The sequence below is a fragment of the Nelumbo nucifera genome, chromosome 1 (assembly GCF_055504915.1).
Source record: "Nelumbo nucifera cultivar China Antique chromosome 1, China Antique-T2T, whole genome shotgun sequence".
Lineage (NCBI taxonomy): Eukaryota > Viridiplantae > Streptophyta > Magnoliopsida > Proteales > Nelumbonaceae > Nelumbo > Nelumbo nucifera.
Genome location: NC_142649.1, coordinates 72806882 through 72819123, shown reverse-complemented (window position 1 = coordinate 72819123; position 12242 = coordinate 72806882). Strand labels below are relative to the sequence as shown.

The 12242-nt window shown below is 40.2% G+C and overlaps 1 protein-coding gene across 6 annotated transcripts in view; it reads right to left on the bottom strand.

Annotated features, from left to right (window-relative positions):
* Window positions 1–270: 270 nt before the first annotated feature.
* The window catches only part of LOC104604865 (AP-5 complex subunit zeta-1), an 86358-nt gene continuing 74386 nt past the window's right edge, over window positions 271–12242 (bottom strand). For 3 of the 6 annotated variants that reach the window (XR_016085642.1, XM_010269431.3, XM_088903657.1), the window contains one exon: window positions 271–648. Coding sequence is in view for 5 of the 6 variants with exons in the window: in XM_010269431.3 (XP_010267733.1) it covers window positions 602–648 (47 nt within the window). In the remaining variant the exon portion in view is untranslated. The remainder of the gene's footprint in view (window positions 649–12242) is intronic. The other 3 variants (XM_088903654.1, XM_088903651.1, XM_088903677.1) reach the window with 1 other exon arrangement.

Sequence of the window (12242 nt, the reverse complement as noted above, 5' to 3'; positions counted from 1 at the left end):
CATTTCTGAAAATTTTCACCCAACTTTTCCAGCATTGTACCGGTTTGTGAAGCACGGTTGGCCATGCAAAACTTTATATCAGAGTATAGACTCCAGATCTTGAACCAACTAATCACTAATAAGAAAGAACTATGAATATGAAGCCCTCCTCTCTCTCTCTAACACATACACACAAACACATGAAATGCTATAGAAAACAATGAATTCAACAAGGAGATTGCCACAAAATAGGGAAAGGGTGGAGGAAAAAATCATTGCAAAGAAATGCAATTAGAAAAAACAAAAAAAACATTTTACTTGCCAGTTTACAAAACAAATACTCCATACGCCACGAAATCCAGATGTCATTTTATTTTTCTCCAAGTCAAGCACTTTCAAGCGTAAGAATTTGGATGAATAAGCAGAGAAAGCAAAAGTCCAGATTTGTTAACAAAAAAATATCACATCTGGCAACTGGAATGGGAGGTCGAATTAATCAATTTAGGGTATCTGCTTTAACTTATTGACTATTGCCATCTCAATGGAGCACATCAGAGAGCACTACAACCTTACCTGGAAACTCAAATATATACCTTTTTTTTTTCTGTATTGGCTCTGTTTATCAGCTTTGAAGTATATCGGAGAATAGAAAATCATGAAACGGTGGACCTGTAACAGTATATGTCATAGAAGCACATGTCAAAATTTTTTTTAAATTACATATAAAGATACACCCATCGAAATGGAAATTTAATCTTGGTTAAGAGCAAAGCCGTTAGGAATAAGCATGTTCCAATTCAGTTACAGTTTCAGCCCAAAGAATACTTTTTTTTTTTCTTTTTCTTGGTTTTTGCTACTAGTTAGGGGTGCGCATCATTTATTAAGAATTTGCAATGTCCAGTATCACCACCCCTTCTTAAAAGCTCCTTGTGAATGATTGAACCTAAGCATGTAAATACACAAGTCTACTTTAATCTTCAAGTAACAAAAAAATTGTAATATATAATTCCTATTGCATGCTGATGGGCCAGAGATAGGGTCAGCCCAAAACAGATTAACAGAGATGGATTGAAGTAGTGATAAATGATTGAGGGCCCATAGTTTAACAATAGACAAGACACTGAAGAGTGGAATGGTGGAACGGGATTCATGTAGCTCCTAGTAATTGTTCTAAAGTGAACATTTTCTTCCTTTTTTCAATAAGCAACAGTAAAGATAATTTTATTGCATCAACAGCAAAATATACAAACTGAACAGAACAAAATGGTCATGATGATGATGATGAACAAAAAAATATACAAAGATTCTAACAGCCTAAGTTGACCCTAGATCTATAAGATAGAAAGGTACTTTGAGTACCATGAAACCCCCAGCCACCAGAGAGTGGCCATTGCTTCGATTCACTAAGATAGTGAAGCCATCTTGTGGTACCAAAAATCCCATCCTCGGGTTACCTGGACTGATTTTAGAAAGGACCTATGCATTAGATTTGGACCAACATCCTATAAGAATTATGATGAGGAACTGTCAAAACTTAAAACAAACTGAATCTGTACGTGAGTATTAGATTGAATTTGAATGATTGGCCACATGAGTTCATGGATGGCTAGAGAAAGCATTGGTGGGGTGTTTCATTGGAGGTTATTAGAAGTAAAACAGTAGAAAAAACAAAGAAGAAGAAGAAGAGAGAAGAAAGAGTTACAATCCAAAAAACAGTTCTGGCGGCTTATTAATATATAGGGCGACATGTAAAACAACCAAAAAGACATATTTGCCCCTTGCGGCACCTATGACACATAAAACTATTTATTCTAACACTCCCCCTCAAGTTGGGACATAGATGTAAATCATGACCAACTTGTCACATAAAGCATTGGGCCACAACTGATGGAGATCCTTGGTATATCTGTAAGTTGTTCTTTTGAGCTGACATAGGGAGTGCACACTTCTCCATTGACAAGTTTTTCCTTAATAAAATGCTTGTCCACTTCAATATGTTTTGTCCTATCATGGAGGATTGGGTTGGATACAATGTTGATAGCAGCTTTGTTGTCATAATAGAGTGACATAGGATTGTTAACTACAAAGCTAATAGGATTTTTATCCACATGATTTCAGCAACTCCATGAGACATAGCTCTGTATTCTTCTTCAGCACTGGACCTGGCCACCACACTTTGTTTCTTACTTCTCCAAGTGACTAGGTTTCCTCTCACAAACATACAATACCCACTGGTAGACTTTCTATCATCAACTACCCCTACCTAGTCAGCATCTATATACACTTCAACTTTTAGATGTCCATGCTTATGAAATAACAAACCAGCCCTTGGGAACTTCTTGAGGCATCTAAGAATCCTTTTTGCAACCTCAAAGGGGATAGTCTTGGGATTATGAATGAATTGACTAAGGACACCCACAACATAAGAAGTGTCAGTTCTGGTCATGGATAGATAAGAGTCTCCCTACAAGTCTCTAGAACTTCTTCACATCTTTCATAGACTCCCCTTGAATATCACCCAAGTGATGATTAGGGTCAATGGGTGAATCAATTGGCTTCACTCTTAACTCTTGTGTCCTCTAATAGATCTAGGATGTATTTCCTTTGAGAAATAAAGATGCCCTTTTCAGAGTGGGCAACTTCAATCCTAAGGAAATAATGTAAGGGACCCAAATCTTTCACTTCGAATTGAATGGCTAAGAATTTCAACTTCTATATTTTAGTTTTCTAATCTCCTATGACCACTATGTCATCAACATACACTATTAGAACTGCAAATTTTCCTTCACCTTTCTTCACAAACAGGGTATGATTTGACTGACATTGTTTAAACCCCATCTGTTGTAATGCCATGTGAAACTTGCTAAACCAAGCCCAAGGTGACTACTTCAACCCATATAATGATTTTTTAACCTGCACACCTTCTACTCACTACCTTTGGCACAAACTCCGACAACTAACTCATGTACACTTCCTCCTCTAGGTCACCATTCAAGAATGCATTTTTTACACCCAATTGGTGAAGTTCCCAGTCAAGATTAGCTGCCAGTGAAAGGAGGATTCTGATAGAGTTCATCTTGGCTACTAAAGTAAAGGTCTCTACATAGTCCACTCCACACACCTATGTAAACCCTTTTGCCACCAATCTGGCTTTATACCTTTCTACAATACCATCAGCCTTATGCTTTACCGTGAACACCCACTTACATCCTACTGGTTCTTTTCCTTTAGGAACATCTACCAACTCCCAAGTGCCATTCTTGTGCAAGGCATTAATTTCTTCCTTCATTGCATCTGTCCATTCGAGTACGGATAAAGCTTCTACAACATTCTTAGGAACAAAAATGTTGTCAATGGAGAAAAGAAAAGCACAATATGAAGGTGAAATGTAATCATAAGACACAAAGTGCCATTCTTGTGCAAGGCATTAATTTCTTCCTTCCAGGCATCTGTCCATTCGAGTACGGATAAAGCTTCTACAACATTCTTAGGAACAAAAATGTTGTTAATGGAGAAAAGAAAAGCACAATATGAAGGTGAAATGTGATCATAAGACACAAAGTGAGAGACATGATGATTAGTAGTACAAGATCTAACACCCTTTCTCTTAGCAATAGGAACATCAAGGTCAACAATAACAGGAGGATTAATATCAAGAGGATCAGGCATATCAATAGGAACAAGTGTACCTAGCTGAGGGGGATCTACCTCTAGAGAGTTTGATGATGTTTGCAGTTTCAAATTCCATGGCTCTTGGAACTCTACTGGCCTTTGTGGTGACAAAGATTTAGAATGAAAGAGGATCGGGAAGAGGAGGTAATTGAACCTGAGTGTGTTTCTCTTCAACCCTACTCCTCCCTAACAAGAAATCGGGAAAAAATGTTGACCCTCAAAAAAGGATGCATCCATGGAGACAAAATACTTGTGTGAAATTGGATCATAGCATTGGTAGCCCTTTTGAGACAAAGGGTAACCTAGAAAAACACAAGGGATAGCACGAGGGTCAAGCTTACCATGAGTAGGGGACAGGTCATGAATGAAGTAACGACATCTAAAGAGACGCATTGGAATAGAGAACAAAAGGGCCTTAGGAAACAAAAGCTTATGCGGGGCCTTATACTCTAGCAACCAAGATGGCATACAATTGATATATGCAACACACATAACAGCATCCATCCAAAAGCATTTTAGAGCATACATATGTAGTAAAAACCCACGAGCAACTTCAAGAAGATGACGGTTTTTCCTCTCAAAAACACTGTTTTGTTGAGGTGTCTTAGCACAGGAGCTTCAGTGAAGGGATCCACACAAAGCATAGAACTCTGTGAGATGACAATACTCCTTTGCATTGTCCAACTAGAAAATATGAATCTCAATCTGGAATTGAGTAAAATCATGCATCGAAAATCTTTAACAATCTTTGGCACCTCATCAATTAAAGTAATGAAATACTTATAACCAGTTTCAGAAGGTAGAGCAATAGGTCCCCAAACATCGGAATAAACAATGTGAAAAGGAAATTCAGATCTTTTATTTCTTAAAGGAAAAGAACTTCTACAATGTTTACTCAATTGACACGTCTAACACTGCAACTCATTTAATGACAAATACTTAAATAACTCTAGAAACATAACCTTTAATGAATCAAAAGAAAAATGGCCAAGACAACTATGCCATAAGTAGGCTTGACTCTCACTAGATAGACTCGAAGACTTTGTAACCACAAGAATAGTTTGATTCTCCATGTAGAGACCATCCACCATACTTCCTCTACCAATCGTCCTCTTTGAGGTCAAATCCTAGAACACACAAGAAGAAGAAAAGAAGGTTACTAAGTAATTTAAAGAATGAGTAATACTGTTGATTGAAAGTAATTGATAGGAAATTTTGGAACATGCAACACATTAGAGAGGGTAAGGCCAAATGGAAGGGAGATGGTTCATTGATTGGCTATGGTAGAGAATGAACCATCAATCACTCTCACCTTATCTCTCCCAAAGAGGAGGTTATATGTCTGAAACAAATTTAACTTACCAGTCGTGTGATTTGCAGCTCTAGAGTCAATTATCCAAGGAGACTCAGATGTATGAGATGACACATGGAAGGCAATGGTAGAGTTACCTGATGTAAACGCAAAGGAAGTAGGAGTAGGGCCAGAATCTACCTGACAAAATGTCCTACCATATAGGTCAAAATGGTCACGAAAAGAATTGATAATCTCTACCTTGGAATTAGAACCAAAGGGACATTCCTGAGTTACTACGGGAATAGTTTCTTGGGAGGCCACATTTGCTGAATTATAGTTCTTCTGATTCTGCTGAATTGGCTTTTTTCCCTAATAAGATGCTGATTTTTAACTTAATTCCTGAGCCCACTTAGACTTCCCATGGAGATCCCAACATGTGCCTCTAGTATTTCTGGACTTCTAACAATGTGTGCACCAAAGTTTGTCTTTAATATCCACTAGCTTTTGGAAGTCACCCTTCTTAAAAGAACTACCATTTCCACCTGTACTTCCCTTGACTATCAAGGCAATTGGTTCCCCCTCTAAACAATTCATCACACTTCTACTCTCCTCAACTGGACTAAGGCATAGTACAACCTAAACTAAAGGTAAGTCCTTGCTTCCCAAGATCTGTACTCTGATAGACTCATATATAGGATTTGGCCCCAAATGAAAGCAAATACCTTCTACTAGGAGACAAGGGACATGTAAGCCTTTGCATCTTCATCACACTTCCAATTCACTTCGATAATGATCCAACTCCTTCCAAATTGATGTCAAATCTGAGTAATATACTGAGAGACTCCTCTTCCCTTGCTTACAAGTGGATGATTCAGCTTGCAATTGGTAGATCTTTGCATAGTGTCTTTGTTCTGAATAGGTAGATTTTGCTTGTTCCCAAATTTCACAAACTGTTTCAGCCCACATAAAAGTTTTCCTCACTTGTGGCAGCATGGACACTAAGAACCACGACATCACTATACTATTCTCTTGATCCCATTTGTCATGTTCAGCACTTCCAACCTTTGGTTCCTTCACCTTACTATTTGTCATGTAAAGCACTTCCAACCCTTGGCAGTAGTGTTGAGCTTAATTCCTCCGGACCACTCAAGGTTATTGAGTCCATCAAAGGGAATCACAGCCATAGGGAAACCCATATCCATCCCCCCACTCATTCCGTTTTGATCTACACACACTTGAAGTTGCAAAATTTTCAGAGGACACAATTCTGTTCACTATTCAGCTCCAAGTACACACCCAAGGGTCTCTCCTGACACAAATCAGTCCTACAAACACACTAGAACTACAGTCAACATACACCCACTGCAGTCTGGACACAAACCAACTATTTTTTTTTCCAAAAAAAAATTAGGTTATTTTTATGGCTGAAACAGTCCACTACAGACTCCACAGTCACAGTCCACACTTCCAGACCATGTTATCACCTCAACCACCAGGAGGGACCACAAGCAATGCTGCCAGTCAAAAAACAGATCATTTGTGACCTACAGAATTCCCATTCTTAGGTATAAGGATCACACGATCCACAGAAAAAAAGGTTTGAAACCAAATACACACTTCCTCACAGCATTCAGCAACTTCAGTTTCTGTTTTTTCGTGGTACACGACCAAGGGGGAGAAGAAAGAGGTAAAGAGTTCTGCTGTATCAGTCGAGAGTTGGTCCTTTTGATCTCAATCTGAAGAAGACGGCAAGAAGAAGAGAAAATTTGATCGATCTGTTCTTAATCCCAGTCATTTTTCTCTGACACCATATTAGAAGTAAGACAGTAGAAAAAACAAAGAAGAAGAAAGAGTTGCAATCCAAAACACAGTTCTGGTGGTGCCAGAATTTATTAATATATATAGGGCGACACTTCAAACAACCAAAAAGACATACTTGCCCCTTGTGGCACCTACAGCACATAAAACTATTTATTCTAACAGAGGTCTTACGGAGGAAATCTGTATTGAGGTCAAGGCCCTCTAGCCAGTTGACAATTCTGGCCACGGTGGGACTAGCTAGACTGCAAGAAGAGAAGTTGAGCCAGCTCAGGAAGATAAGCTGACCGATCGGACTTATACTTAAATCCCCCCAATCCACTAACCCCACTACAACACCCAACATCCCTTATAAGAAGCTAACCAAGACTGAAATACAGGCCTGAAGAGAAAAGGGCCTATTTTACGATTTTGATGAGAAGTTCAACCAAGGACATAAATGTAACACCTAACAAGTGTTCATTCTACAATCTGATGGGCCTGGTGGCAAAGAGGGACCAAATACTACTGTGGAAGGCAGTGCCAACCCAGAGGATATGCCTGTCAACAATATCTGTAAACCCATGGCCCGATCTGATATCCGATCCGATAAAAATCCGAGTCTGATATATATATATATATATATATATATATATATGTTATATTTTTATACATTAATGTAATAAATAAAATCTCTTAGGGGTAAATGAGGAAATCTGTTCCTCAAACCCTCAGTTGGCCAGCCCTAAACCCTAAATTACTCGACATTTTCTTCTCAGCCCAGGTTTTCTTCTCTCTCGCCATCGCCTTGCCGTTCTCCCCTCTCTCGACTCTCTATGCAACAACCAACAAGAACAAGACTACAACTCTCGCTGTCACCTTGTCGTTCTCTCCTCTCTCAACTCTCACTCTCTGCAACAACCAACAAGAACAAGACAACGCTCGCTGTCGCCTTGCAAGTTACATGTTTAAATTACAGATTACAGGTTTAATTTGATCTTGTATTCTTGTTTGTTCTGAATAAATTATAGATTACAGATTATCTTTTCATTTATTCTGAATAAATTACTTTTGTTTCAAGTAAAGAACTGTTTTATTTCAAAACTTTTGAAATAAAAATTTATGTTTCACGGATTACAGAATTGTTTCAAATTTTGAGTAAAAATCACAGATTATAGAATAGTTTTACTTTTGTTTTATCTACAGTAGCATCAGTCGGAGTCGGATTAAAACCCAAAAAATGCAATCAGATTTGAACTCGGATGCCCTGCACACAATCCAATTGGATTTTGGATCGGAGTCGGATGCAGCTAACATCCTGTCGAATCGAACTCAGATTTAGATGAATATGACCCGAGTATGATCCGATTACAGGCCTACCAGAGGGGGCCTATGACACTGAGGCCCCAGAGATATCTTTGCAGGTCTTGACCGGTCTAACATCCCCTCAGACCATGAGAGTTAAAGGTCAACTAGCAGGCCAACAAGTGTCATCCTCATTGTTAGAGTGAGCCGAATAAGGGTAGTTTAGTCAACTTGTCTTTGTTAAGTTGTATGCTTATGTGGCAGTTTTATTAGAGACACTGCCCCACACTTAAGTAAGGGCAGTTTAGTCTTTGTACAAGTAATTAGAGACTAATTACTATTAATGGGTCGACTGATAAGGTTAACCCATCAGATTCGACAGTCCCTTCATTTTCCTTCTTCTTCTTCTCTTCTTCTTCTTCTTCTTCTTCTTCTTCCTCTTGCTGGTTCGGGTTACTGTAGCAGCAGTCGAAACATGGTATCAGAACAAGGTTCCTGACCTACTTCAGTTCATGAACATCTCAGCAGTATTCGTGACCTCTCTTTCTTCGTTTCTGGGCTGTCAATGGAGAAAACTGGTTCGTCCTAGGTCTGAAACATCTCAGCTCGTCTCTCTCTGCTGCGCATAACCTTCTTCATTAAGAAAATGACTTCAGCAGTGAATGGTTGGTTGAAACTCTCAAAAGAAGGTCGGTTATTTCTTCTCCTTGTGCTGCTGGTATTTCTGGGTAGAAAACCTTCAAGAACATGCGAGTACTGATCAGAACCTAGAGAACTAGGTTTATTGTTGCCCTAGTTCTTGGAGAAAATCCCAAGAACGGACTGTGTTTACAGTAGCCGAATGGTGTAAGGGCTGCTGTAAGTGGCTGAATGGTGTAAGGGCTGCTGTAAGTAGCCGAATTGTGCGAAGTGTAATGCAGTGACCTAGCTGAGTTCTTTGTGGTCGTGTAGTGCCCTCTTAAAGGTGTTAAACAGGTCTGTACCGGGTGTAACAGATATGACTATGTGGTGGTGCTTGTGATGCACAATCTTTGTTGAGTGGTTGTAAGAGGGCTTGCATGTGATTAGTAAGTGTTGAATTGATGTTTATGTGGTTCGCGGTGTTGTGAAATCAGTAGTGGTGTGAACAAGAACAAGGCTTGTGTACCTATTATTGTGCTTAGGGACTGCTATTGGTGCTGGAACATCAAACTCCTAATAACAGCACGCAGTTGGTAGCTGGGAATTCAGGTTAGAAGCAGCGGTGAAAGAGTATCATGGCAGCAATGGGAGATGCGTATAATGATCAGAAACCTAGTGTGGTAGTTCCCTCTGATTATCTAGGTGTACAGATGACCTCAATTAAACTGAATGGTGAGAACTAAGTTCCATGAATCAGTGGAAGTTTTCCTCAAGGCAAAGAGGAAAGTGAAGCATGTAAAAGAAGATAAACCACCGACTGACTCTCCAGGGTTTGATGATTGGGAATAAGAGGATGCTCAAATCATGACCTGGCTATGGAATAGTATGGAACCAAAAATTAGTGCCAACTTCATGTTCCTAGATACGGCTAAGGATATATGAGAACATGCTAAGAAGCTGTATTCTGGACAAGATAATATTACAAGGGTATATCAACTTTGTTAGAGTTAGCCGAATAAGGGTAGATTAGTCAACTCACCTTGGTTAAGTTATGAGCTTATGTGGCAGTCTTATTAGAGGTTCTCTGTCCCATACTTAAGTAGGGGCAGTTTAGTCCTTGTACATTTAATTAGAAGCCTAATCACTATTAAGATGTCGACTGATAGGGTTTAGCTATCAGGTTCGACAGTTCTTTCATCTTCTTCTTCTTCTCCTTCTCTTTCTTCTTCTCCTTATTGGTTCGGACTACTGTAGCTACAGTAGAAACATGGTATCAGAGCGTGACAACTTCAGTTCGTGACCTGTTTCAGTTCGTGACAACTTCAGTTCGTGCTTCAGTTCTCTCCTTTTCTTCTCTGGGCTGTCAATGGAGAAAAGTGGTTCGTCCCAAGCCTGAAACATCACAGCTCTTCTTTTTTCTGGTGCACAGAACCTCCTTTCCTAAGAAAACAACTTCAGTAGTGAATGGTTGGCTGAAGCTCTCAAACGAAGGTTGGTTATCTCTCCTCTGTGTGCTGTTGGTATTTCTGGGTTGAAAATCTTCAAGAACTTGAGAGGACTGATCAAAACTTAGAGAACTAGGTTGGTTGTTGCCCTGGTTCTTGGAAAAATTCCAAGAACAGGCTGTGTTTACAGTGACCAAATGGTGTAAGGGCTGCTACTGTAGGTGGCCGAATGGTGCAAGGTGTAATGCAATGGTACTAGTTGAGTTTTTGTTGGTCTTGTGGTGCCCTCTTAAAAGCATTAAAGCAGATTTGTATTGTGTGTGACAGCTATGGCTGTGTGGTGGTGCTTGTGATGCACAAACTCTGTTGAGTAGTTGTAAGAGAGCTTGTATGTGGTTAGTAAGTGCTGAATTAATGTCGGTGTAGTCTGTGTTTTTTTTTGTGAAATCAGTAGTGGTGTGGATAAGAACAAAGGCGTGTGTATCTATCATTGTGTTTAGGGACTGCTGTAGGTTCTGGAACATCAAACTCTTGACAGCAGCACTTAGTTGGTGATTGGGAATTCAGATTAGAGGCAGCATTGAAAGAGTATCATGGCAGCAATGGGAGATGGCTGTAGTGATCAGAAACCTAGTGTGGTGGTTTCCTCTGACTATCTAGGTGTACAGATGACCTCAATTAAACTGAATGGTGAGAACTATGTTCCATGGGCCAAGTCGGTGGAAGTTTTTCTCAAGGCAAAGAGAAAAGTGAAGCATGTGAAAGAAGATAAACCACCAGCTGACTCTCTAGGGTTTGATGATTGGGAACAGGAGGATGCTCAAATCATGACATGGCTATGGAACAGTATGGAACCCAAAATAAGTGCCAACTTCATGTTCTTAGATACAACTAAGGACATATGGGAACATGCCAAGAAGCTGTATTCTGGGCAAGATAATACTACAAGGGTATACCAGCTCTATCAGGAGTACTTTGGTCTGCAACAAGGAAATAAAACCCTAGAAGAGTACTATGCCAGTATGAAGAACCTCAGAAATGAACTCAATGTCTATCATCCCCTCACTCCAGATGTTAAGTTTCAGCAACAACAGAGGGAACAACTAGATGTCACAAGGTTCTTAGTGGGGTTGAAATCAGAGTATGAACCAGTTAGGGCCCAAATATTGGGGGGCTCTACCCTTCCTACACTTGAGGAAGTGTTTGCTTGGCTTCGTAGGATTTGTTTGGGACAGACAAAGAATCCCACACAGTCTGATAGATCAGCTTTTGTGACAACCAGAGGAGGTGGACGTGGTACGAAAGGGGGAGGACATGCCTCTCGAGGAGGTCGTGGTGGTTCCATATTTGGCCGTGGTGGTGATCGTGACTCAGGAGGAGGCCGTGGCAAAGAAAAAGGCAGCTCTAGAAGGAAGTGTACCCACTGTGGCAGGGAAGGACATTCCGTAAATTTCTGTTATGATCTTCATGGTCGCCCTCCCTCTAAATGGACCAATCATGTTGTTGCTGGTGGGGTTGATGTCAGTGATAATCAACAGGCAGACCTAACTCCTTCCACATCTACATCTGTTTCCGAAAGGGAGATGGTGAGTGTACCGCGTGATGAGTATGAGCGGTTCCTTCAGTCCACTTCACAGCACACTACTGCTACTCTTGCCCACTCAGGTATAGCTTGCCTGTCATCTAAAACCTCTCCTTGGATTATTGACTCTGGAGCCTCTGATCACATGACCGGGACTCCAGGTGTGTTCTCTTCTCTCTCTAAAACTTCCACATCTCAAACTGTTACCCTTGCCAATGGTTCCTCCTCTCCCATCTGTGGTGTTGGCAATGTTGACATGGCTTCTCTTTCTTTATCATCTTTTCTATATGTCCCTAAGTTTCCATTCAATCTTATGTCTGTTAGTAAATTAACCAAGACTCTTAACTGCTCTGTTACTTTTTTCCCTTCCTCTTGTGTTTTTCAGAATCTCAGGACGGGGAAGAAGATTGGTGGGGGGCATGAAGATGGTAGATTGTATTACCTTGACAATGGTGGATCGTCAGTTGCACTTCAGACTTCACTCACTCCTCTACAGTGGCATTGTCGACTGGGACATCCTTCTCTCAAGGCACTCAAGATACTAGTT